The 27,040-nt window shown below is 51.1% G+C and overlaps 1 protein-coding gene across 1 annotated transcript; it reads right to left on the bottom strand.

Annotated features, from left to right (window-relative positions):
• Nucleotides 1-546: 546 nt before the first annotated feature.
• Nucleotides 547-25,926, bottom strand: HID1 (HID1 domain containing). Its single transcript, XM_088535947.1, has 19 exons — nt 25,771-25,926; nt 18,658-18,807; nt 16,540-16,710; nt 14,120-14,233; nt 11,997-12,103; nt 11,400-11,516; nt 10,421-10,643; nt 9,893-9,949; nt 9,661-9,801; nt 9,156-9,246; nt 8,355-8,506; nt 7,181-7,259; nt 6,373-6,537; nt 5,343-5,570; nt 4,721-4,854; nt 2,732-2,812; nt 2,278-2,369; nt 1,747-1,905; nt 547-1,303 (listed from the first exon to the last, which is right to left on the bottom strand). Exons 1-19 carry the CDS (start codon nt 25,834-25,836, stop codon nt 1,240-1,242), a joined length of 2,391 nt encoding a protein of 796 aa, XP_088392073.1. The 5' UTR covers nt 25,837-25,926; the 3' UTR covers nt 547-1,239.
• Nucleotides 25,927-27,040: the final 1,114 nt, after the last annotated feature.

The raw sequence follows: 27,040 nt of genomic DNA, 5'->3' as shown, positions 1-27,040 counted from the left end.
AACATAAACTTTGACTCAAACCCCAGGATGCCCATCTATGTTGCACAACCCCGTGCTGCTGAACCAGGCCAGCAACAGTCAGTTTCCCACCACCACTCACTCCAGCTTCTCAGATTTTGCCTGCTTGGGACCCAATACATTCAAGATCCACTTGGTCACTTGCAAAACGCCCTGAAGAATCCAATGTTGCCTTGGCAGTCTCCATACCCTAATGACATGGAGACACTTTTCCTCCTGCAACTTCCAAGTTCCTCCTATAGCTTCCCTGAGTGCCTCCCTCGCTGCCCTAGACAGCAGTGTGCAAAAGACCCCCGCGTTCCCCACACTGCACCAACCTGCCAGGCTAAGAGGGCAGGTTAAGGCTCCTTCCAAACCCAAGTGACACCATCCTCTCAGTGAAGTGGAGAAGCTTAATACAGTTTAACAGATCTGTTCTTCCTCCTTCCTCCCACCAAGCCAGCTCATTCCTCCCTGCAGGCTTTCATGGGTCAAACAGTGCTTCCCCAAGTGACACACAGTCTACTGCGACAGCCCACCACGAGGGACAGGCTGGTGGGCCCAGAAGCCAAGGAAGAGCTTCCCATACCACACTGATGCACTGGTTACTGCAAACCCCCTTAAGCAGCTTTCCAAGAAAGGGGTAAAGAGATTCAGAACTGAGATGAGAACAGAGATATCTGTTAGCAACTCCTTTCATTTGGCTGGGAAAAATGCTACCACCAATGTACGAGTGAGACATCTGGGAGACATCTGCAGTCAGAAGGGACACCTTGGAAACTTTATGAAGCCACATGGAAGTAACCACAGGTTTCCAAAACCCCATCTCCTGCAGGAATAGCAGCTTCTCCCTTGCACCCAATTTACAGCCAGTCTTTCAATTAAATGTTGACTCTGACCTGGGCAAGGACAGCGTCACATTGGTTTCTAAAGCAACTTGAGGAGCAGAAGAGTATCCTACGAGCTAAGAACAGTCTGATTTCTAGTGCAACCACAAGAGTGGATGATCCCTTACACATCTTTCACTCAAGGTTCATGGTGAAGGGCAAGGGAAGAGAAGTGAGCTGAGGGGAGGGATGTCCAAGCAAATCCCAATTAAAGCTTAAAATGACAGGGAGGTAAATGAAGCGATTGTCCTTTTGGTCTCTCAGCTGGATGTGAAATGCAGAAACAGCTGTGATGAAGCAGCACACAGCAAAGTCCTTAGATCCAGTGTATTTCTCTTAGCAGAGGTAAGTGCTCTCAGACCCGCTGAATTTCAAACAGCTTCACATCTGTGTCATACCAGATGGGGGGATCCACATTCCTGGGAGAGAAAGACAAGACCCACTTTACTCTCTGTGACCAAGTACCTGGAACTCAAATACCCCCACCAGGGTTACAGGACTGCCCATGCAGAACAGCTTCACTTTGCAGAGACAAAGGGGCCTTAAAGGGATGACAATTTCTACATCCCACAAAGCTAGAGTTTTGCATCCAGTCTCTGCACCACTCTCTCTAAGCACTACCAGGGAATAAGAAAAGTTGCCAGTTCCCAAATAAGCAGAGCTCTTATGACCAATTTCCTTTATGTCTCCAGCTCAAACAAAGTTTCAGAGCAACTAATTCAGCCAAGTCATTTCCAACAGCACCACATCTTTCTCTCCTCTAAATATGAGGCAGCCTAAAGCTGCCAAGTGCATACAGATCTCTGTGGGCTATAAAAACGTTTGTGAAATGACTAGGTTAAACTGCACCCACTTGGTTTACCTCAAATAAATAACTCCCCACATGTAGGTCCGGAACCACATGGCAGTGCCCGAGTTAGCCTGGTATTTGCGGATGAGGATGGGGTGAGGGACGGGTAGGAGCCCCACCAGTGTGCCATGCTGCAAGAACTTGAGAATCTCCGATTCATCTGTGAGACCTCTGTAAAGAGACAGAACAGGAACATGCTTGGCATGTCTCACAGCACATAGTGTTGCAGCAAAAATTATCTTTTTAAGCAAATTCATACATGCACACATACAGGGAACCAACAACCTTGACTTCCAAGAACAGGCATTCCCTCCAGTGAGAGAGGATTTGGGAAGGGACCACAAAAACAACCACCTTGGCAAATGACATAACCGCTCCTCTGCTGAAGTTGTGATGCTTTCAATTATATTTTACAAGAAAACAGAAACAAGTAAATTAGACTTGCTGGCCTGTCTTCTCCCCTAGAGACTCTCCAAGTCCATCAAATTATAACCTCAGAGAGCTCTTTATGCTGCAGCCCCTCCTCTCCCAAAATGCACTTACTTGTCAATGCAGATCTTCTCCACCTGAGGGACCAGCACCTGTAAGAGCCGCATGATTGTCTGTAGGGGCAGCTTTGACTTCCAAGACATCACCTGCGTGTGGAAAAGTCCACAGGGAAATCAGCACAAATGGTAGTTTTTCTGTGTTTATCTTCACTGTCTCACATCATATGAGGTTTGCTAAAGTCATGAAAGTGGTGGATAAGCTAAACGCACCATAATTATTCACCAGGTCTGGCAACTATAGACTTAAGAGATACTCAGTGGGGCTTAGGTTTAAAAAAATTACAAAATACATCTTTTTAAGTGTTAGTGAATTCTAAAGTTAGGACCACAAGTCAAAGGTATTTCCCATGAAGAAATCTGCATCTAGGGAAGTCTCTGCTATGGAAAAAAAGCATTTCTGCCAGAACTCTCTTCCTTGTTATTTATTTCCTTCATTCAGCTGCCCTTACCCAGTCAGGAGTTGGGGTCCACTGCCCAGTGGAGGATGCACTAGAGAGACGCCTTCGATCCCGTCGGGGCTGTGATGCCTCCTATCAAGCAAAACATTAGTCAAGACCAAGAAATACAACCCCTTTCTCTGCTCCGTGGCCCATTCCCCCTTAGCTTTGCCAGGGTGCTCCTGTGCAAGTGAGCTCAGCCTGTCCCTAGGACAGATCAGACCCATCAGCCCAACATTCCCCAAAGCTGACCCAGCAAGTGGCAACCTTTGATGGAGTGAGGTTGTGTGACCCCACAGCAAATAACAACTCCATCCACCACTGCTGACACATCTGCTGGAACAATTTGTGGTGGGAGAGTTAAACGAGACTGATACGAAGGGGTTCACACATGGTTCTTTCTTCTAGCACAGAGGCAAGTTACATCTGCAAATAAAGACCACAGTTTTTGAGATGTATGGAGATACTGAGTACTCTGGGGGTTTTGTTGCCCATTGCCTCTTTCTGAAAACCTAAACAACAACATCATTTTGCAACATTTGCAGTTATGACTTATCAATCAGTCAGTACAGCTTCAGTAACATGTCCCCATCAAGCTGCTAAAAATAAAACTCATAAAAGCATAAACCCCCCAATTTCCTTCAAGTGACCTCACCCTCTTCCTCTTTGCTCCTCTCTCTCCCACAGCCCTAACCCCTTCCCAAGCTGCCACCCAAATGCTGGCAGCCAGCTGACACATTTAGGAGACAAGAGATGGAATTATGCCGGAATGTGAGGGCTGTTGAGCATTTCACGAGATGCTGTTGAAATGGTTATGACTGATAAGTGGTGAACATTGCCACAGATAAGGGAAAGAACTTAAATCACCCAAAGGTGGGGATCCTAAAATACACACAGCAAGTTCTTAACTCAGTAATTTGGAGACAGGAAGGAGCACAGTGGGATTGTGTTCAGACAGCCTGAAGCAGCCCGATCCCTGCAGCAGGCGTGTGCTGCCTGAAGCACCACGCGATAGGGCTGATGATTCTCCCCACAGCCTGCCCCACACCCAGGGCTTTACCACCCTTCACATCCTGTCTGATTTTCGCCCAGTTCCACAAACATCCAGACACACAAACAGCGCTGCAGGAGCCAGGTGGGGCAACTCATGGGTGACCATCTGCCTGACTGGGTCCAAAGACTCATGCGCGGCCACGCACACAAGTAGAGCCAATGGAAGCATCAGGACGTAAGGGCAGAACATAAGAGCCTTCTGCTTGCTCTGCTAGCTCGTGATGCCTTTGCTAATGGCCCCAGAGGAGTTCACCTGTAGGCAGACAGCTGACAGGAGCAAGGAAGAGTAGAGCAGGCTACACACAGCCTCACTGGCAGGGTCAGACCCCAGCCAGACACTGAGGCAAGAGCTGTAAGTAGCTCACAAACTCCACAGGAAAGCACTGAGAAAGCTGGCAAGTCAGTTTGTCTTTCCAGAGCAATGTCAGAGTGGTAGCAAGTTTTAAAGGGCTGAGATCCCCTTGACACACTTCCCACACAACATGCTTCAGCCTCATGCACTTTCCAGGGTATTTGCACCTGCACCCCAATTCTGCAATGCTGGCTCAGCCAGAAATATTTCCAGAGCAAAACAGATCATAGCACAACACCAGCAAGCCAGAAGAGGCCAGCTCCATCCCAGAAAGGCAGGACATGGGAAGAAAGGAAACAGTCAGGATCCAAGTTGAGAGGGTCCAGATCAGCAACACCTCCCTTTGCCTATGTACTGCTCCATCAGTGACTTTAAGACAGCAAAAGTCCCTCTCGTGTCACTAGCACAAGCAGGGAATACCCATAACGATGCAACACTGCGTCCAAACCGCAGTGTATTAGTGCCCCTAATAGGGTGTCTTCCTCCCTGGGCCCAACAGAGCTCCCAGAGTCCCCTGTTTTAGTCCATTTTACACCCAAGTTGCCAGATGTTAAGCCCAGATGCTCCCTAACCACCAGAGGAGCGTCCAGCCTTACCCCAGTCCAGGGCTCCCCATCATTCACAGCCGAGGGGGTGTTACCCTCTGGTAGGGGCTGCAAGGACTCGGGCTCCAGTGAACGCATGGTCCCATCCTCTGACACCTGTGACTTCTCGGTGAGCTTGTCGATTCCTGTGTTCAACAGGGAAAAAGCTCAGATGCACAAGTGAATTAAAGGTGCTTAAAAGTAAGGTGTTCCTTTCCGCCCTATATTACACAGACATCCTGTTCATCTGCTGACATCTGAGACACTCTCCTGTCACCAGGAACAAGGATTAGCCTCGATCTCATCACCCCAAAGGAGCTGGGGTGTCTCTGGGAAAACACTGCCTGCCGTAACAGGAAAACAGATGCACATGGGTATAGTTAAACTGAGGCAAGAGGCCAAAACTGGGACGAAAGGCCATGTAAACTCCCCTAGTCTGAGAGGAGAGAAGCTCAGTGCACTTTACTTGACTGTGATCAGCTTGGGCAAGCTCTATCTGAAACTGAGACTAAAGAGCAATAAGTCACTCACAGCTGCAAGCTCTTAATCTCTCCCACACCCAAAGAAAGGGTGAGTCCCTGCTGTACCTCACAAACAACTGTCTATCATGTTATAAAGATAAACTAATGCTGACCCGGAGTAGCTACCAAGCTTGTCTTCAGTGTGCCTGGTTCAGCAGGAGCAGCAGGCCGTGAGCCCTCCATGGAGACCCCATCCTGGGAGTTGGTGCGGGAAATCGGCTCCGGCGTTTTCTTCCTGCGCTGCAGACCCTTCTGGATGGCCTGCGAGTCCGTGGGCAGGTTGGCCAGCTGGTGAAACACGTTGCGCTTGCGGATAACAGCATAGACCAAATTGGAGTTCCCTGGGAACCACAGCAACAAAATAAGCCAAGGAGGAGGATTCAAAGAGCCCTGACAATGTAGTCCAAGTCAACGGGCATGACTGTATAGTCACAATAACGTAATATAGTCATAGGATAGTCCTGATAACATTCAGCATAACAATGGAGACCCTGCAAGCTCAGAAAACTTTGCTCCCACCCATAAAAGTAATGGCACAAGGGAAAGAGTGGAGTTTTGTATCCTGTTATCCATTACAAAGCAGTTCAAGAAATTCTGTGAAATCCTTCCTAGGCTGGAAGACTTATGACTGGAAGAAAGGCTTAGAGAGTGACATTCAAACTTCTGAGAAGAAAAGGGACGGTTTAAACAGCATTAGCAAACATTTTGGAGGAAAATGTTACCAGTCAAGAAACAACATTCCTCCATCTTCAACAAAGAGATTGGAGCATCCCTCTTGAGGAGAAATATGCTTGAAAAAGAAAAACCAAAAGGCCCCTATTTTTACTACCTGTGACAGGAAAGAGAATGAAACTGTACCCTGAAACACAATACAAGCCACAACCTACCCATCTCAAGCCCCATCTTCTGGTCTGCAGGAGGCAGAGGCTATGCTGATAACTAGCTGCCATTTTATTTTGCTCTAATCCAGACAGAAGGGTCAGAACCCAACATTGTTTTCTTCCCAAATTAACAGTCCTAGACAAGTCTCCATAGAGCTGATTTCTACACTTCTCTCTGTCCGGATTTTCTCTGAACTTCAGGCTTATATTCTGTTGGACTAAACTAGTAGAAAACCACTAAATAGAGCAACCCATCTCTTACCATCAAACTGGTACTGAATGATGTTGTTGAAAACTTCTAGCAAGAAGAAAACAAGATGATGGTTCTGGACAGCAGAGAACAGGAACCAGGTAGTGGAGAAAGCTTCCAGGAGATGCAGCAACTTGTTAGCAGCCACCATGGAGAGAGATTTCAGGTACGGAGACACTAAAGAAGGCAAAGAAATGAAAACCAGGCAGGTCCCTTCCAAGGGACAATATAAATACATCACTGACAACACCCCTCTTGTTGCCTGCCCATGCTCTACTTTCTGGAAAATCTCGTGGACTGAGTCCAACAGGGTTCCATAGAAACTCTTCCCAATATGAGAGAAGTTAAACAGGGATACCTCCTAGCAAAAGCAGGCTTTACTTTTTTTTTAAAAGAAAAGTTCCTTTTAAGGAACATTATGGCTGATGCACTCCCTGAAAATCCTGCACAACCTGAATCACCTGGGCACTCACTAGATGCAGGGGAGGCCACCAGCCCTGCAGGGAGGTGGCACTCCCTGCTGGACAGGGACAGCACTGCCACCACCCTCACCAGGCCACCTGGGTGATGGCAACCCCAGAAGGGCTCCAGGGATCCCTCTCTCCCCTCCTTGACCTGCCTCTCTGAGCCCAAGCACCATCCTGCAGGCAGAGCCCATCTTCAGCAGGCGCCTCCAGCCCTGAGGTCACCATCTCCAGCAGTGGCCACCGCCACCGGTCAGTGTGAAGGGGCAGAGGGAGGAGAGGACACGGGGAGGGCAGGGCAGGCTCTGGAGCCATCCCCTCCCCAGGTGCTTCGCGCTGCGCCGCCGGGCGCTTACCGTTCACCACGATGGTGAGCAGGCAGTCGAAGAGGGGCTGCAGCCGCTGATGCCCGCTGGTTATGATCTTGTGAAAGACCTACAGGAAAGGAGGAATTCTGGAGCAGGCCCTTGCTGAAAGCACCCTCTCGACCAAAACCAGTGCCACCCCCGTGCTAATCGCTTCCTGACACCATTCCTGCCTAGGCAGGGCCCTGCGTACTCCACAATTATGCAGGTGGGGAAGGTTGCTCTCGCTGCAGCCTTGCGCTCCAGGAGCACAAGCTTTCATTCCCCATGAACCCTCTGGGAACGTGATTAGGCTCTACAACATCACAAACAGAAACCAATTGTGAGCTGTTCCGGAGTGCATAGACAGCCTGATAAAAAATATAAATCATCAGGAAGTAAGAGCCATCCTCTTCATCTCCAATGGGTGTTGACTCTGAACCCTAATGATAGCTTCTTGAAATGCCAAGGAGCTAATGATTTCATATTTGATTTTAGCACAAACATACAACTCAAATATTTGTCCCACATTTCTGAACTATGCCCTCAGACATAGAAAGACAACTGCCCCACGACCTGTTCAGAGAATTCCAAACTTGCCCTTCCCCTCTCCGGCAGGTATTCCCACAGAGGGAGCCTGCAGCATAATGAGAATACTGGAAAGTAATAATGAAGCAGCACCAAGAACAGTCCTGGCTGATGGATTTCTTCCTGCTTTTTCTAATGGGAATCTTCTCCTGGAGGTTTGTCAGAAGCTGCTGGGAAGTTTTCATCTGAAGCAAGCATGGACATGCCAGGAGGCACTACTGGCCACAGGCCTCTGCTGACAGCACTGTCAACACTGGGATCAACAGTGGGACATTGCCACCCACAAGCAGGTCCAGCAGAGACCGGCCACCTCCCCCCATCCATGCCAGACTCTCCTTCAGGCATGGGTCCAGCTCCACCTCGAATCCTGTTCTTTGGGATCATTGGTATGACATGTCCCCGGCCAGACACATCACCTCAGGCTAACAGGGAGCAACGATCCCACTGGCGCTCGGATGCATCTTGCAGACTTTCCACCTACTCAGTGGACTGGCCATCCAGGCAAGACCAATATACTGAGGGAGGAAAACAACTGTTGTGGAACTATGAGAGAGGAAAATGAGAAGGGACAGAAGAGGCCTAGCAGCATGGTACTCACTATGATGAGCAGGTCTGCATGTGTCCCTGTGAAGACAGGGATGTCCATAGGCACTCGCACAGAATAGGGCTTGTTCAGTCGAACCCCGAAGTTGCGCTCCCCGCTGAGGAGCAGGAGGATAAAGACTCCAATATGCATCAAGCCCACTCGTGCTATGGAAACAGAGATATCATGGTGAGGCCTGTGGGCTCTTGGAAATAGGAGGGTGGCAGAGAGAGGATAGGAGAAATAAGAAACACAATAGGGCTGAAAGAAAAATTGCACAAAGCAGAACATCCTCCTAAGGAACATCTCACACAGAGCTCTTTGCATCTCCAGTACCAGCATCTGTCTTGAGTGAGTTTATGAAGCCAGCACAACACAAATCTCACATGGATCCTGCTTTTCTTCATTAAGTTCTTGATGTAAAACCAACGTAGCAGTAAGAATGATTCGACTTCTTCCTACCACCCAGTGATGGAGTTATGCCCCACTTACACCAAGGGGAGAGCAGGTCACCCATTTCTCCCTCTTCACAGCATCAGGGACACTGTTTTGGACCTGAGGACCCAAACAGGTGAGGCCATGTCAAGGATCTCCCTTGCCCTCTGCTGTGGTGCAGATCATGTCCTGCTAGCCGCTCATTACAAAATTTAACACCCAGCTAATGGGACCACTCCACTTACCTCATGCCTGCAGATGACTAGGGATATGCATTCAAACCACAATTACAACTGAGCAGGAGAGAGGAAGCATCTTAAAAACATTCTAGCGTAACTACTAAGCAGAGATGGCCCCAACTGTTGAAAACAACCAACTTACATTGGTCTGCTCTGGCATCATTGAGAAAATATAAGATTGGGACGAGAATGTCAAGAACATCACTGCTCTTCAGCACAAAAAAGAGAAATTTCTGGAAGAAAGGGGAAGATTTCAGACAAATAAAATTATAATTGTTTTTCTCCATCATCCCCTGGACTCAAAGCAATGCAGTCTTTACCCAAACAGGTTCTTAAGGCTGTTAGAAAGGCTGGGTACAGACACCATCCTTTTATTTTCATTTACTTGAAGAGTTATTTTAATACTTGCTCTTGCATCTACCTCTGATCTCCAGGAGCTACAGTCACTCTCACAATCTCTCCCTGGGCCAGACCCACAACCCACCTGGGAAAGAATAGCACAGCCCACCCTAAAACCACAAATTTACTGTCATCTGCCTGCTTCAAAGCACACAGGCCTTTGCCAGGGCTTGGTTTAGCCAGAGCCACAACAGGCTCTGGGTACCAGGCAAGGGAGGGGCAAAGCTTGACAGTAAATAGATCTGTACCTTATTGAAGTCACAGAGTTTCCAGAAGAGGACGAGGAGCTCCTGGTGGAACTGAATCTTCTTGGCAGAGTTTGGCAGGTAGGTCTGGACCAGCGGGTTTGATAACAAGCGGGCCACTCCTTTCAGGATGAACTGGAAATCCTGTTGACAGACCAGGAAAAACTGTGGTGGGCCCAGGGCTACTGCAATCAGTATGAAATCAGACAGGAAGTTCCTGGCATGAGCACTTTACCTCTTCTCGGTGTATTCTTGAGAGGTAATTTACAAATAGATTGTCTGGTCCTGGAGGCTGCATTCAAAGAAAACAAATAAAGTGCTATTGGTGACAGGATATACTCAAGCAGTCAAGTCACTCGCTTTGGGGGCAAATGCCTCTCACCTCATTTTTCCTCTCTGAATAACCTAGCTTTAAACTGGAATTAATCCAGGAAACAAGGCACCTTAAGGGATCTGTAAAGTCAGGGGCTTTTCACTTGCACAGTACTGATTCAAATCAATCACTGAAACCTAGTGGTTTGGTCATTCATGGCTCTTTAGCGCCCTACAGAAAGAAGCAAGAAGACTGGGCCAGAGCACTTGCCAGCAGGGAACCACACATTAGGGTCAGTTCTGCCACCAAGCAGGTAAGAAACTTCACACTGCAAGGAGAGGAGCGTGGTTGGGCCCTACAGGTCAGTGTTCAATGTAAGATGACATAAGAAGACAACAGAGAGAGTGTGTGTTCAGGAGAGCTGCACAGAAATGTCCTGGCATCACTCACATCCACATCATCCATAGCTGTGCCAGTGGTTGTGCCATCCACAGTGGGACTTGAACTGGTGGAGCTGTCATAGTCCAAGGTGACTATCAGCACCTGGGCCGCCTCCTCCACCAGCGGCTCACGGTAGTCGGAGAAGAGCAGGTGGTTGTAAGGAATCCCATAGCCCACTGGGTCGTAGGCGCAGACGATGTTCAGGAGCGAGGTGAAGAGAGGGAGCGCGTGTCTGGGGAGGAGAAGGAAACGTTTCCAGGAGCAGCAAGCAACAAGTATGGCCTTTAGGTGGAAGAAGAAAAGCCAAACTCTCATTTCAAACAGAGTGGGACAGAGGGAGGGAAGCACAACATGGTCACAACTACAGGTACGGGCAGGCTCCAGCTGGGTCAAGTCTGCAGAGACCCCCAGCACACAACACAAGACCCACGACTGAGCAGCCAAGAGACACGAGCCAACACTGCAGCTCCTAACTGGGCTCCTGGCCTGCAGCTGAGAGGGAAAGGGAGGTGAAAAAGGTGATGTTGCCCCTCAGAGGGATTCAGTCCAGCCATCTGGAAAAGGAGACAGGACCTCAAAGCTCTCCAGACTCTGGAAATACTAAATTGGCTGCCTCTAGCCAGGCCCATGTTGCCCCAGATGGGTGACTGTCACTTCCAGAAACGACAATGTCACTAGAGGGCAGTATTCACTCGCCACCAAGCACCAGAAGACAACCTGCTCTGCAGTGCTTCACTAGCATCCACACCAGGGAGCAGAAACCTGCAGAACAGGGACCTGCTGGGCGCTGCACTCGTGTCCCTCTCTTTGCTGCAGAGGAACAGTTTTCACTAAGCAGAGAAGCTAATAGGGATGTAAAGCAAGACAGAGCAAAGAAAAAAGACAAGGAAAGCCACCATGTTGGGGGGAGCAAGTACTAAGGTCCTCTGTTGCCAACAGCCTCTCTGGGAGACGCTTCTCCCCCTGGGACTCGCGCGTCTACTCTCACCTGTTCTCAGTAGAGCAGAAGAACTGCACCCAGGGGTTGGCATTGCTGCTGTCCGACGAGGGAGGCAAATACATGGCCTCAGAGAAACAGGTCAAAAGGAGCTTAAGCAGCTCTGTCCTGAGAGAAGGGAAGAAAAGACCAAGTCTTAAGAGTCATCCAGGAGCAGGGAGGGACACAGGCAGCACATTCATTTACACAACAACCCTTAAGAAAGGCTCAGTCCAAGCTTTGCAGTCCTTCCCACACACATTTGGGCACTCGATTTAATTTTTGAAGCAATGCAGCTATCCCTAACCCAAAGCACTACACTGAATTGCTGCTTTATGAAAAAGAAATACAACAGAGAGGTCCTGGCCTGGGTCAAAGCAGCGAGGTTTTCCAGCTCCCATTGCAGACATTCCAACTCCCAAATCCCACTGCAAGAATCAATACAAGGGGAAGACTGGGATTTCTCCATGGTACCAGCCCTGTTAGCTCAGAAAGAAGTAGAGGGATCCTTGGGAATCACAGACACCTTCAGAGGCAGAGAGCCCAACATCCTCAGATCCCTCCCTCCCAAGCCCCTCATTTCCATTCTGCCTTTGCAGAGCCTCTCACCTGTTCAAGTCATGGATGTAGTTGGGTTGTGGAGAGTGAGCAAAGCCCACACCAGCCTCCCAGATGTACTCACAGCTGTCAATGGAGTGGATATCTTCTGCTGTGTCCTGTGGGAAGAAGGAGGTCAGAGCCCAGGAGGCAGAAGGAGGAGTTGACAGCCCTACTTGTATCCAAGGCAGCTCAGCCCCCTCTTTAGTAATGGTAAAGAAACCAACAGATGAGCACCCACACGCCAGGCTCTGCACACCAGGGCCAGCCAGTGAGCACTGCTGGGAGCACGGACCTCATCAGCACGTGCTGAGAACCTTTCCAGGATGAAACCCTTTCCCTAGCATACCAAGGAGAAATGCAAGGTGTCACTGCAGGGAAGAGTCACCTGGCACCAACAGATCCAGCTGCTGGCATGGCTCCCAATTGCTTTGTCGCCGGCGGGTACGAACCCCAGCAGCTTGCCCTTCTTTATCATGGTCAGCCGGGTCAGTGTTGAAGCAGCTTAGAGGATACAAGACGACATGAAAACCACCCATTTCTACTCCAGGAATAGCTACAAGGGCCCACACAAGCATACTTACATCAAGGACGTCTGGCACACTTTTGCTGTCTTTTTTTTTCTTCCTTTTTTTCCCTCCAGCGGTTTAATTAAGCAAATTCTCCTGCCTGCCTTTTTTTCCTCCCTGCACTCAGGGAGAGCCACTCAGAGGTCTGTGCTCCTAATTGCTTTGGCTTCCCATTGCATAACCTCCCTCCGTCCCACAAAAGCACTGACCTCAAGACAGTGGGGCCAAGAAACACTGCCAGGTCTCTCCTCTGCCTGTTCATCCTAGCAGTCGCTCTTGCTCCTTCCTCGGCTCTGCTTCCACCATTCCCTGTGGCTCTGGGGCTACGTGCAGTTCTGCATGACCATGAGGTGGTTCTACCCATCTCCCCCTTAACCAGCAGTCAGACCCAAGAACACAGGTCAGACCAGATGTGAAGAGGGAAGACCCTTTACCTCACAGGTAGACACCAAATAGAAGGGCTTCCCAGGCTTCCTTATGGACTGGACCTACAATAAACACCTACAACAGTGGTCACAAAACTGGGGAGAAGCAGTGAGCAATGAGGAGATACCCTAGAATCAGCCTTTAGCACATCTGGCAGGACATCCCTGCTCCAGTGAACTCCTCTGAAGTAAAGACAGAGCACAGAAATCAGGACACATTTGTGTTTGCTGCTGCAACATGAGGATGGAAACCAAGTGCACAAACACAGCAGACTGTTTATTCATTTATGTCACAGCACCTGCGCTCAGGCAAACAGAGCTACTTCCATCCCTAGGCTGCACCACACGCCAGCAGAAACAACAAGGTGCTAAAGGTCTCTGCTCTCTAGGGAACAACAACAGAGCCGTTGTTTGCTAGCAGTGTCACATTTTCCCAAGACTGAGCTATAACGCCAGGTAAGGGACAGCCACTCCAGCGTGTGCTCACTAAGTTGTCCCAGAACACCCCACTCTGTGGCTGCCCCCAGCCTCTACCACGCTCACAGCCACTCACTTTCTCCCAAGCAAGGCAAAGCACAGAGGAGCTCCCTGTATCAACACATGTGTGTGTTTGCTCACTTTGACCCAGGCTCCCTTTTTACCCCAAGAGAGATGTTTTTAAGAGTAATTTCTTTACTCTATGAATCCCTTAGACTGATCTCCACAGAAATCAAGAGTTTACTTATGACAGCCTCAAATCCGACAAGACACAAAAGCTCTGAACACGAAGCGTAAAGACATAATAATGCTTTTATTCCCACAGCTTCTTCCCTTTGCAGCTTCTCAATAGGTTTTACAAGCAGAGGTTATCCTGATGCTTTGATGTCCTACCCTATCACTTACCTTCAGAACAAGGATGCTGGCTTTAATCATAGATTTAATTAAAATGATGATGGATTGTTTTAAATCAAACATCTGTTGTAGAAGTCACAAACGCCATAAAGCCAACCCAAAACGTGAACAATGTTAGTCCCTGTGTGTTCAAGCTCAATGACACAGCATTTTCCTGCCTGCCCAATCGCAGGAAACTGCTCGGGTCTTCTAGGTGCCCCCCTAAGTCAATTATCTACCTCTATGCAGATAATGTTGTGATCCAGCTTACCACCGTGCTCTTCCGGTGGCTCTGCACCGTGAAATCAGGACAGAAGAGCAGATCTGCCACTGCAAGGAGCAAGGATTCAGCCAGCGGACGGGCATTTTCGTCATCTTCATCCCCCTAAAAGTGAGAAACGTAGACCAATATTGTGAATCCAGGGTGAGAGAAGACCACACTAACAGTGGCATAACACCTCGAGAGCATGAGCACACAGGAAAGCAAGAAGTCCAAAGGGATAGGCAGAAAAAACACAAAACCCTCCCAGCAGAGGCAAGGAATCCCCCTGGGAGCTGATGACTAAGTGGGGAACATGGTCTCTAATGAGAGCAACCAAAGGGAGCAAGTGAAGGATCCTAGGCCTAGAGATGCTGAGAAGACAGAGGAGTTGCACTGGATCTTGCTGGATGGAGCTGCTTGGCTTATTGATGCCAAAAGCAACAGAATCCATTTACAGAGAAGAGGGTGTTACAGACACCAAGGAAATATGGAAGGTGATTCAGGTGGGGCACAGGAGCTGGGGACAGCAAGAAGCCAGTCAGCAGCGGGGAAAAAGTGGAAAACCTCCCAAAGGCCGGAGCAGGAGGGGGCAGGTGCCACGCTAGCAAGGGCCACCTCAGCCACAGAGGGGCCTTGGCTGGCCCCAGCTCTCAGGGCTCACACACGGCTCCTCCTCCGCGGCCGTTGCCACGGGAAACCTCTCCTGGCCCTGCTGCCAAAGAGCAGCCGGGATGCGCGGCCGGCCCCGGCGCACGCGGCCGCGGGAGGGACGGGAGGCACCGGCAGTGGCAGGGGCTTATCTATCCCGGCCAGCCTGCGCGTGACACGCGGCTCTTAAATCACAGCAGGCAGCTAAGGAGATAATAGCCTGGGTGGCTCTGACATCTGTCGGGAAAAAACAGTCAGACAGATCCTGTATGCAAGGGGAGGCCGGAGAGGATGCACGGAGCTTGCCGGCAGCAAGGATGCTTTTGCTGGGGTGGGCAATGGGAGATGAAAGGAGAGGCATTAGGGTCCAGAGGGATTTCGTTTTACAGAATGGTCCATGCCATCATAGGCTCAGCTTCCCTGAGCCCCTGCAGGCTCGGTATACCAAGACATCCAAAGCAGGTGGCACAAAAGAAGACAGAAGATCCCAATGGGGAGGGCACCCCATTTGCAGAGCACTCTTGAAGGGTTTTGCTGTCTTCCAAGAACTGCCACCCTTTCTCTTCCTGAACACAGCAACAAGCTCACAGATACAGCCCCTCTCTAAGCCCTGCATTCCTGCTTCAGGCCCAGCACCCCTTCATACTCAGGAGGGAACAACCAGCCTAACAGCCACTTCTGCACCTGGAACCCCAGCACCCTGCTAACATCCTGGGGGCACAGCACGGGCTGGACACCCCAGGGCCACCCCACCACCCTAGGGCTAAAAACTCCCTCCTCCAGCTGCGGGACACAGCGCAAACAGCGGTGGCAGCAGCCTGGCTCAGGACACCAAGCACCCCACTGTCACGCTCCCCAGAGCAGCTCAGCTCTGTGCTGTTCAGCCTCTGCGGATGGAAGGGTGCCCGAGCACCCTCCCCAGCACACAGGTTGTGTAACAGAGCAGCTCGCACGGGCTTCCCTGCCACCAGCCACAAGCTCCCCTTGAAGTGGCCTCAGGTGAAAGAGATTAGAGGAGAAAGGCAGGGACAGCGCAAGGTCCAAGCTGTACCTGCCACTGCCAACCCCTGTTAGCCCTGCTCTAAAACAGCGCAAAAAACCACGCAGGTGAAAGCACCCTCTTCAGCGCAGAGCTCAGCCACGCTGGCCTGCACGCTCAGCAACCCCAGCATCGTGTTCTCCGTGCAGGACGAGCCAGCCGCTGGGGCAAATACGTATTTCTGGGCTAGCAGCTGCCTTTACAACACCATTTCTCCCACCTGCAGAAGCAACCAAAGCGCTTTCCCTGTGACACATTGCAGCTGGGCAAGGTGCTCTTGTGCCCACTCTCCAGACAGGAAAAAAAAACCCGGAAGGTTTAGATTCCCCTGAGGTTACACACATCAGGAACCGGCCCAGAAACAGTCCCTAGTTCTTCAATTCTTTAATCACTGTCGGTCAACTGGGGGCTTCACCTACCAGGTGATGTCCCAGTTAAACTCTCACTCTTCTAAACAGGCTATTGAGTCACCATGTGCTGCCAGGAGCCTCTCCACACAGTAGCTCTCTCTTACAACTGTACCCAAGGAAAAGCTTCAGGAGATGCAGCAGCTCATGCTAAACACAGTAGCTGAGGGCAACAGGAAAAGCAGCAAGAATCAAGGAGAGGAAACCAGTTCAGAAGGTGTCATTTAGTGTGGGGCCAAATACTACCAGAATAAGGTGCCCCCAGAAGCATTTGGGTCTCTCCTTACAACCTCCCCCTCACTCTCCAAAGGAAGAATAAGTGCCAAGACACAGACCCCTCCTCGGCCAGCGCCAGGGACAGTTGACCAGAAGAAACCTCTCCAGTCTGGGTCCTCGAAGATGTAGGGCAGGATGCGCGTGAGCAGCCGGCAGCAGTTCAGGACAATCTGCCTCTCCTTCTCCGTGTGGCAGCCGCTCTCTGCTCCCTGCACCAGCTTCTCCACAGCCTGGGGGGAACAAAAACAAGGCAGGACACGTCAGCCTGGAGACACACGAGCAAGAGCTGGGCAGGCCTGCAGTGCTGGTGACATCCTGACGTAAAATTTTAAGCGCTTTTCCCTGAGTTCAGTAGTAAAGTCTCTGTGCTGCTGTTCGGAAAACTGCAGAAATAGGGTTAATAATCTTAAATGGACCCTCTGGAATTTCTACTGCACAGGATACTACACGGAAACAGGAGGCAGAGGTTTATAACCACACAGGAAAAGGAGGCCCCCTCTCTCCCCCTGCACCTGCACTCCCTTCCTCTGATCCCTGATCCCGAAGCAGGGATGAAAGCAGAAATATTTACCAAGGATTTACCTTGCAGCTTTTTAATTCACGGGGCACGCGTGCCTGCTTACTTTCATAGCAGACTGTCTGGGTCACTGACTCTGCTAGTTGACGTCACTGCCTTAATGGGTGTTTAAGTGCTGTTTGTCTCCTCTCGGCCTGGCCACGCACTGCTCCGTGGCTGCGCCTGGGTGTTTTGGGGGGCATTCTCACAGTGGAAGTACAGACCGAGTCCCCAGAGTGACTGCGGATGACATTTTAACCATGTTGCTGTGCTTTCTACAAACACACAGTGCTGCTAAGCCCGGCACCGTGCAGCACTGGGTGCACGTCAGCACCCTCGGCCTCGCAACAGCACTGCAGGAATCTGCAGGCTTTTCTGCCTGTCACACCACGATCTAGAGCTCCTGGATGACCACCTTGCCATGACCAGGGTTTCCAACTTATATGTTTTCAAGAGGGAGAACAGCCTATATATTAGTCTTATTCTGGGGGGAAAGAGGACACAGGTCCCTAAGCCCCTCTCAGTTCCCAAGCTGCTGTTTGCCAGAACCCAGCACTAGGAAATTACCATGTTTATTCTCATTCTTCCTCAGGCATCACCTACAGACCTCTGTCTGAAGCAATATACTTAGAGCAACCTCCAGTATGATTCAGCAGGGCCCTTTTGCATTTTGTAGAGTGGGAAAGAAAAATAAGACAGCAACAGCCATTTGAATATTGCCAGATATCATCTGCACATTCCCTACACTCCAAATTCAAGGCTGAGCTTTGTATGGCTCAAATCAAGAGTATTATGAACACCTGCACTTTCCCAGGCCACACAAGTCTCACCAGACTGTTCCCTCTGCTGCCTAAGCCACTGCAAACCAGCTTGGAATTTTCCTGGTTCTAGCAGAGTAGGAAACACGAGTCAATGTCCCTGCGCTCCACGAGGACGGGGCAACACCAGAAGCAGCACCAGGGACATGCTGACATAGCAGGAGGAGGAGGACGAGGCTTTAGACTTCCCCAATTTCATCCAGGGACTTTTACAATGGCAAACTCCACATCCCTCTGGGGTTTACGAGTTTGGAGGAGAAGTAATACACAACGAGAAGCACTTAGATGCAGACAGGGAAACAGATGCTCCAGCCACACCACATACATACAATGCTGGTACCAAACTCGCTAAGCTTGAAGCAGTTACCATTTCAGGCAAGGCTCGAGGCTGCAGGACGAGCTGCAGTGCAGGAAGAGGAAAAAAGAAGCTCTGAATTGAGCGAACGCAGCTGTGGGCTGTGGTAAACCACGAGAGGAAGGGCTGAGAGTTATCATGAGCAGAGGGACAAGCCAGCACAGCGTGTGGTGGAAGGAAATAACCTGGTACCTGCCACCACACTCAGCACCGATATGTCGCTATCACCCGGTGGGCAGGACTGCAAGCCAAGCAAGAAGCAGGGCTTGGCAATCACGCCTGGAGCACCAGTAGCCACCATGGTCACCCCTAGCCTAGCTCTACTTAGCCGAACATGTTAAAATTTCCAGTCCTTACACAAAATGGCCTGGGAAGCTACAGACTCTGGTCAAGGAATGATCCCCCTTCGTAAGTACCGCACTAGGGAAGAGGAGGGTGCCCTCCTTACCTTGTAACACAAAGTAGCCAAGTTTGAAGGTGATTCTTCTCTCACTGCTCGGATCTCTGCAGCTGGTACAAGGGCGAATACATCCTGCACTGATGTGGCTGTGTCTGCCCAGAACTGGTCCCAAAAGGCATCATCCGTTGCCTCCACGGGCTACAGAAAGACAAACAGCTGTTAGGAACACAAAGCTGCTGTTCTGTGAGGGCCAAATATCGGTGATTATAACTGGATCAGGCCTAGGCCACCAAAACATCACCAGGACCTATATGGAGCAAGTGAAAATCATGTTAGCACTGGTTTTACAGCTCGACCTCTCTGCTGCCAGAGCCTGGACTGATCTGACCGCTCCCTCTGCGATGAGGGTGACCAGCAAGACATTTACGTGACCAGCTGCATCGGGCTGGAACTCCCCAAATACACATGCTCACCTGCTTGTCTGCAACCCAGGACACGTGCAACAAGATCTTTTTCAGTGCCCAGGGGCCAGGCTACTGTCACGCATCCCGTCTCCTGCCGAGCATGCCAAGGATGCCTGGAGCTGCATCCGCCGTAACCAGAGCCTCGGGGGGCAGGCAGGGACACGTCACGTTCGGGCATGAACAGACACGCGGAACTGGCAGACCCACCCCAGAGCACTTACGGCTGCAACAGAATTGATCTTCCGGAATCAAATATTCATGGAGAACTGGATTCGGTGCAGCTGGTCCCTGCCAAGGCTTTGCTGTTAAAAAAAGCACTAAGTGTGCGAGTCAAAGGAAGAGATGGAAAGAGAAGGCTGAGATACTAAAAAAGCAGCCTGATTCCTTCCAGGCGCGCAGCCCGAGAAGCCCGTGCCACTGTGCCTGGGTGCAGATCTCCTTCCCTCTTCCCTGCACTACTGTCTCCTTCCCGTGGTGTGAGAATAACTATTTTGTCACTCCCCCAAAGGTAAAAAAGCCTAAAGTGTTTCTTTCAGCAGGAAGGCCTCTGTATCACACAGCAGCTGAGGCATCCTAAGCCAGGGAGCTCTGAACTGTCACGACAGACTTTTCAGCCAGCCTAAAGCTGAGCATGGTTCTTCCCATCTAAATGCTCGTAGGCGCCAAATACACAGAGGGAGCGTTCAGCCAGCCCAAGGCTCCTCTAGAAGAGTGTCAGGAGCCTTCCTGTGTATTCATGCCGTGAGAAAGGAGGGTCCATAAGTTCGCTCAGAAGAGGAAAACAGAAGCGTCTCCAGATGGATTTCCCTGGCCCTGCAGCAGCACATCCAGCGTGTCCAAACAGGAGCCCGGCTGGACACCCCCGGCTCGCGGGTCGAGGCGAGCGGGAACCTCCTGGCGCTGACGTGCGGCGGCTCCAAAGCAAACAGGGGCTCTTGCTAACCGCGATAACCAGCGCTGCGGGCACAGCCATCGCGTCAGATGGGAAAGGGGCAAAAACGGGAGCGCGCGCTTTGTTTAAACTGTCCCTGCCAACTCCCTGCTCTGCTGTAGCAGGCAAAAAGCTCCTCTCGCGGTGCAAGGTGCAGCCAAGAGCTGACTCCAGGGAGAGGAGCTTGCTCACAGCCCTGGCACCAAGAGCACCGCACTACCCCCCAGGGAGAGGAAACACCTGCTGAATTAACAGCCACAAGCTGCAGGCAGGGGATGTGTCACTGTCACCCCGAGGCCAGAAAGTGAGGAGCAGGCGGGCTGCCCCCAAACTGGAAGAGCTGGTTATTCCCTACAGCTCCATTTCTTAACGGATCCTATCACTCGTCCCCTCCTTCCTGCCTTGCAATGAAGCAGCCCAAGCTGCTCCCTAGAAAAACGCAGTGCTCAAGCAGCTTCCCAAATACTGCTGTAGTGCTGAAATCTGCTTCATTTTATCCCCTAACTTTTGAAGCAAGTTCCCACCAGATGCCTTTTCAAGGGAAAAGGGACTTTTCCAAAGGACACACTTTGCACAGCTCCACAGAGGGGATCTGCAGGAAGAACCAGGCACTTTGGAGCCTGATTTTGAGGGGAATTCAGCTCCTAGCACACAAGGGAGCCATGTTTTTCCATAACCTGATTTGCAAACCTCCTTGCAAACTCAATCTTTAATGACACTCCTCCAAAAGAGCCAAACATTTGGGAACCCAATCTATGCACAAAATATCCTACACTTCCTACACCACCTCTCACAGCGTATAGCACAACCGCATGGATAACTGCCACATGTACCTCCTGGCTGCCCGCCACAGCCGCTCCCACTGACAACAGCGAGCAGCAATTGCTGCTAATTGGAATCATGCATAAATCATGGATTCACCCTTGTCTGGAAGGGAAGGAAAAAACCATTTTCCCCCCGGCGGACGCAGATCACTTTCCCCAGCATCAACACGCAGCCTCCTTGGAGGCCCATTGCAGCCCCACGTCACAGGAGGTGACACAGCCGCTGGCTGCGCTGCCATCTTAGCAAGCAGCTTGCACTGAAACACCAGCTCTCCCATTTTCAAGAGCTGCAGCGGGTAGGTTCCTCATCCAACAGATGGTGTAGCCCTTTTGTACAATCCTAGGACATGGATTCAGTGCGGACTGAGTCACTCGCATCCCTGCAGCCCCTGGATTTTATTTAATAATCTGGCATCATGCAGCTACTTGCTCTTCGTAACACTCATCTCCTCGATAAGACATTACTGGGTTTTTTTATGCTCATTGTACTTCGTAAACCAAGTCCTTGGGGGATCTAAATGTGCACAGTGCTTTAGCAACAAGAGCATCATGAGGGGCTGAATCCTCAACAGCACTCCAGATCCTCTGGGTCACGCAGATGTGTCTCCTCTTGGCAGCAGAGCTGTCACACACCGACAAGAGCAGCCACATGCACCTCCAAAACACTGCACAGGAGCAGCTCTGCACCAGCCATGTGATGAGAGCAGGGACTTCACTGTAGCAAGAAGCAAGGGACCAGCAGCAAAACTCTCCTCTGGAATCACAGCTGGGACACGTGGGGAGCCTCAAGGGAAGTCCTGAGCCCTCATGCACCCAGCTGGGGAAGCTGCTGAAGTTGGACAGCAGCTGCAGACAGGCCCGCGGCTGCCCAGACCAAGCTCTCCATGCAGAAGGGAGGAGACGGCGAGCACAGTGTGGCTGCTGACCCCACACGTGTGCGATGTGACACCGCAAAAGGACAAGGGAGGCCGCTGCTTTTTACCTTCAGTTCACCTCGGCGATGTGTAAAAACCCTCTGATTGCTGGGTGACCACAGAGGCGGAGCAGATCCTGCTGAGCACCTCCAGCCACTGTGTCCCCAAGGCTGCAAACTTCAGGTCTGGGCTGCTTTGAAACACACCATAGCCACGGGCACTGCAGGAATCGGAATAGGAAGCCGCCTAGATTTCAAACATCTCATCAGTTACTGGACAGAGAATCACAGTCCTGAACAAGCAATCCCTAGACAGGATATGTCAAAGGAAACGGGAAAAGAGCTGAGCTGACAACATCCCATAAACAGGAAAAGGTCCCAAGGCACAGCCTGCTACCCGAATTTTTACTGTCCTCAACCAAAACCTACTATCACTTGCACTTCTTCCTTCAGACCCAACCCCTCACAAACACGGGCAGGGTGCATATTTGCACCCTCCTCCCAACCCAGAGCTCTCTGTACTCCCTGACCACCTATTCCCAGCAATCCCCTCCAACAGCTCCTACCCCAGGGCTGATCCTAAACCACCCCTAAGGGTGTTGCAAGTTGTCAGCAGACAACCAAAGACACAAGCAGACACTCGTCTTTCTCCTCGTGTTCACCTGTGGCCTCCAGTCGACTCCCCAGACAAGTATCCTATGGGTCCAGACTGCAAAGCCCTTGGAGCAGGGACTCGCCTTGTCCTGTCACCAGAGAAGGCCCCAGTCAGGGTTCCTAGCCCCACTGCCACGGAAATTGAGGTAATATGTAACAGCAGTGTGCTCCTTTCTACCCAAATGAGGCAGAACTAGGGGGTGTAATGACCAGCGTCGCTCATGCAGCACTTCACTGAGTTCCTTCAGTTCCAGGAAATCTGGCAGCTCGGTACAGCCAACTGATTAGTTTGAGGCAATTCGTGCAATCCAGCGACCATTTTTGGAGCCAGGGAAAATATGAGGACAGATTTATTTAAAGTGTTAATAAGTAGCAACATTTGAGCCTCACTGCCAAAGCCAGCAGCTCCATACAGTTTTCAGAGTAGAAGTGATCTTCCTTGATCCTTACAGTCAACAAAGGAGAACCAAGGTGAGACTCCGAATGAGTCTTTGTCCATCATTTTCTGCTCCTGCAGCACCGGTAGCATCACATAGAGTTAAAAAAGGGAACTGGAAAATGGGATTTGGTGAAGTCTTGCAAGAAAATTCGAGTCACCATGCTCAAATTAACAATCAGTTGCGATACAGCTGCTGCATATCCGGGAGCACAGGAGTTTCTGCATCCCTGTTACTTGATCCTTCCTGTCTCTTTAAAAGCAGAGGCACAGCCAGCGCTGTAACAGGCTGGTTCACAAGATCAGGTATTTCCTATCTGCCAATCGCTTGTTGCTGAAATGGTTTAATCACCAAGGGACTGAGAAAGAAAGCATATGTTTCCCTAGCAATTAATGGGCTCCCACCTTCAGTTTCCTGCTCTGCCACTAAGTTGGTGCCATACTCACACAGTCTATGTTTCCCTTCACCCGTTGCATACACAGCATTTTCAGGGGTGGTTTGGGTGGGCACATTCATTCACAGTGGTAAAGCTCAAAAGGACTCGTAGGAAAAAAAAAGAGGCTGCTGCTTTATTATTAAAAGGGCTTTATAAATTAATGCGCAATGTAATATGTATAGCATATACCAATCTTCAAGCCCATTTCTCCGTGGATGATTATACATCTGTAACATATGCAAAAACCTTCTGTCAGCTACTACTGCCATATTCTATCACTGAAGTCATTTTGAAGTGATTTTCCATTTTTAATACCGTTACAGCTTCAGATTTCTCTCTTGCAACTAGAAAAATCAGCATAGCCAGTTTCATTCCTGTCCATACTTGGTTTGACTTTCAAGTTCTGGGGTCTGCATTTGCTGCAAGTATTAAAGTGCAATGCAGAAGTCTGGAGATTTAAGAGTTTATTTTTAGGAAAGCCTAACTTCAGTACTAACTCTGGACTGCCATCAATGAGTGAACGTTGCTTTTTGCTATACCATTTCCTTCCATCTGGAAAGGATGGGCACGGAAAACTGCAGCACTTTGCTGGTCTCAGGGTTTCATGTTACCAATGACTTGATGAAAATCCATTTGTCCTGCAACCAGATGTCAGAGCAGAAGGCTGTAAAAGAGGAGAAGCGCTGCTGAGAAAGCAATGAGTATTTTGAGCACATCACTTTGGAGCAGGGACCTGATCCTGCCCGTTATTCCAGCTTGGTGTGAATCCGGGGACCGCGGGATGAGGGTTGACACGGAGGCAGCTGCTGGTAGCAGCTCATGAGGTTTCAGGGGAGCCCAGTCACGCATCCTGCACAAGCAAACACCAGGGCCCTTCTCAGGTATGTAAATATGGGAGCGCCAACACCCCACCCGCTCTCCACGTGGCACCTGCTCTCACCTGGACAACAAAGACCAGGCAAGAATGAAGCTTTTTCTCCTTCCTTTTCGTGGTGCCCCAGCACATCCTTTCACTGCATACATCAATAAACCAGCTGGGAGAGGGAAGGCTCTTTTCCTGCCCGGCAGTATGACAGACTGCCCCATATTCATTTTTCTTTGTGAACGGCAGACTTGGAAGACCTCAGCGTATCTGTTAGCTAAAGGGAAGCAGAGGCTTCAGTCCCTCCTCCCCATCTCATTTTATAAGCCCATTTGCTAGCAAAAGAAGGAGAATCCAAAGCTAAAGTCGTGCTGAACTATTCTGGCATCCAAGACAGACTCTGGAAGAATCCCCACCAACGCTCATTTCTCTGCTTCTCTTCTTGCCTAGGGACACCATGGCACATCCAAAATAGCATATTTTTAAAGAAAAAATTTCACAAAAGGCATTCCTGAAGGGTGTGGATACAACTGCTGCTGCTTTAGAAAGTATCAACACGGTTTCTCAAAGGCTCTTCCAGCCCTATCTTGATCCTTTTCTCAATCCACCTCTTTGCTTCATGAGATTTCAGATATTTCCCTCATCACCCCTTACCCAGCTTTGCATTCATCCCTTTCCCTTCCGACCTCACCCTCCTACCATTGCATCGCTTTCTGTCATTACCACCAAGCTGTTTTCTTTGTGACTCTTCCCTCACCACCAGATGAGGAGGACATGGGCTCCCCACGGCAGCTCCAAGAACTCTGAATACGTTTCCCAGCTCGGCCCCTTGGACAAGCAGCAGCCCACACGACTTTGCTGCTCCCGCTGGACTCCCAGCCCAAGGGAAGAGCTGGCTCCCAGGATAAGACTGAAACCTGTTAGACCTCCAGGCAAACACCCTCCCTATCCATAATCCCGACTTCTTTAACTCCTGTTCAGGCGGCAGAAACACAGCGACGCTTTTGCAGACAAGATCCCCTTTCCACCGACCACCACCCAAGCACAGGGCAAGACTCTCCCACAGTTATTAGGAAAAACACCCAGAAAAGGGTCATTCCCAAACGTGGTGCGGATCTGATCCTCCCCACGAGCACGCCGGGAGCTCAGGACCTTGGTCTCCCTTGGGCAGGGCCCTGGGGCGTGCGGCAACGCGTCCGAGTGCAACGTGTCAGAGGGGAGGCAGCAGCCACTGCGTGACAACAGCCATCGCGCTGAGCCTCCAGGGAGGCAGCAGGTGTCCCCCGGTCTGGGCAGTGCCACCACCGTGTCCCCTTCTCCCAAGGGACGCACCACGGGACGGGCTCTGCCGAGAGGTACAGGTGGCCATGATCAGCGGTGTGGGGAAACCAGGAGGCGCCTGGCCCAGCCATCACAGCCTTGGCGCGCACCTGTGCATGCAGGGACACTCAGCACGCACCTGTGCTGCAGAGCAGGGACAAATAACCAAGACGAGGAGGACACAGCGAGGGTGTCACCGGGCGGCGGGTGACAAGCAGGGAGCGCAGCCCCGCGGCGAGGGGCCCCACGGGCGGGGGAGGCCGCGCCTGAGGGCGGCTCCCGACATGGCGGCCCCCCCAGCGCGACATGGCGGCTCTCACCTGGGTCTTGGTGGTGAGCTGGATCACCGCCTTCCTGAAGTTGAGCTTGGAGTCGGCGCTGCCCATGGCTGCGGCCCGGCGGCCGCGGCGGCAGGGCCGGCCCCTCGCGGCGCGTTACGCGGCCGCTGCCACCGCCTCCTCCCCGGCCGCCGCCATCCCCCGCTGCCCGCGCCGCGCCCGCCCCTGCCGCCTGTCAACGGCGGCCTCGCAGATGCCGCCGCGGCCCTCCCTCATCCCTCAGCCCTTCCTCCTCTCCTCCTCCTCCCCAGCAGGCGGCTCCTCCTCTCACAGCCTGGCTCCGGGCCCTCCCTTTGCTGCTCTTCCCCCTCTGCTTCCCCGCACACCTTCATCCTCCTCCTCTCCTTCCTCAGCCTCCCCTCCTTTTTACAACCCATCCCTTTGCCCCTTCCTTCAGTCTCCCCCATCGCCCCTTTCCCGCTTCCATTAGGGTCCACGCACACTCCGCTTCCCCTCCCGGTTCCTTCTGCTGCCGGCAGCCATGGCAGAGCACCAAGGGCTTTCTCCCCTTCGCCCTCTCCCACCAGCCCTGTTCTTCCCCCTTTTCCCCTCGTTTCCCCTCAGCTCTTGTCTTCTAACCCCTCACCCCCCTCCCTTAGCTGTGCTGAGACACAAGTCCCCTATGGTGCCACGTAGGCACCACTTGGCCTCAGCCAGGAGCATCCGTCAGGATGCAGGAGAGCAGGTCCAGCTCCACCTCAGCCTGGTGCTGGTCTCAGAGGGGCCATGGCCTGGTCAAGTTGTAATAAACACCCTCCACGAGTGCCCTGTAACCAGCTTGGGGCACGTGGTAGCCCATTAACCCTAATGAAATTCCAACCACCCCAGAGGAGAGCATGTTTTATAACCCCAGGGACTGGGCTTCAGTGTTTAGCCCATGCTGAGCACCTCAAAGCAGATGCTGGTTGTTGCCTTTAGGGCTGTTGTCTCCCTTGTCAGCACTGAGCAGCTCATGAGCTGCACATGGGTCTCTCCAACGTCACTGAATTGCATTTCACACACTCAGCTTTTCCAACACCTCTCCCAGCTGTATTTCTTTGGTGGAAATGAAGTAATTCCAATCATTCTGCCCCCAAAATACATGTGTTAGCTCCCCCACTGGGGCAGATGGTGGGGATCCTCGTTTGCTGGCATACAAAAATTACCTGTGCTTGATTAGCTCAAGACGACAGGCCAGATCTGAGATATTCTTGCAAAATCTCCAGGAATTGTTATTTTTGCAGAGTCCCAGCCAACTTTTGCAGCCAAACAC

This window comes from Tinamus guttatus, unplaced genomic scaffold, assembly GCF_059628265.1.
Source record: "Tinamus guttatus ecotype Peru unplaced genomic scaffold, ASM5962826v1 Tinamus_guttatus_pri_ptg000649l, whole genome shotgun sequence".
Lineage (NCBI taxonomy): Eukaryota > Metazoa > Chordata > Aves > Tinamiformes > Tinamidae > Tinamus > Tinamus guttatus.
This window is presented reverse-complemented; position numbering and strand designations above follow the sequence as displayed.

Excerpts from the sequence above, each read along its gene's own strand:
- HID1 (XM_088535947.1), bottom strand. The coding sequence starts at position 25,836 with ATGGGCAGCGCCGACTCCAAGCTCAACTTCAGGAAGGCGGTGATCCAG. Across the intron at positions 8,507-9,155 it reads TGATGCCAGAGCAGACCAAT|CACGAGTGGGCTTGATGCAT; the intron begins GTAAGTTGGTTG and ends CTGTTTCCATAG. Across the intron at positions 7,260-8,354 it reads ATGCAGACCTGCTCATCATA|GTCTTTCACAAGATCATAAC; the intron begins GTGAGTACCATG and ends CCTTTCCTGTAG.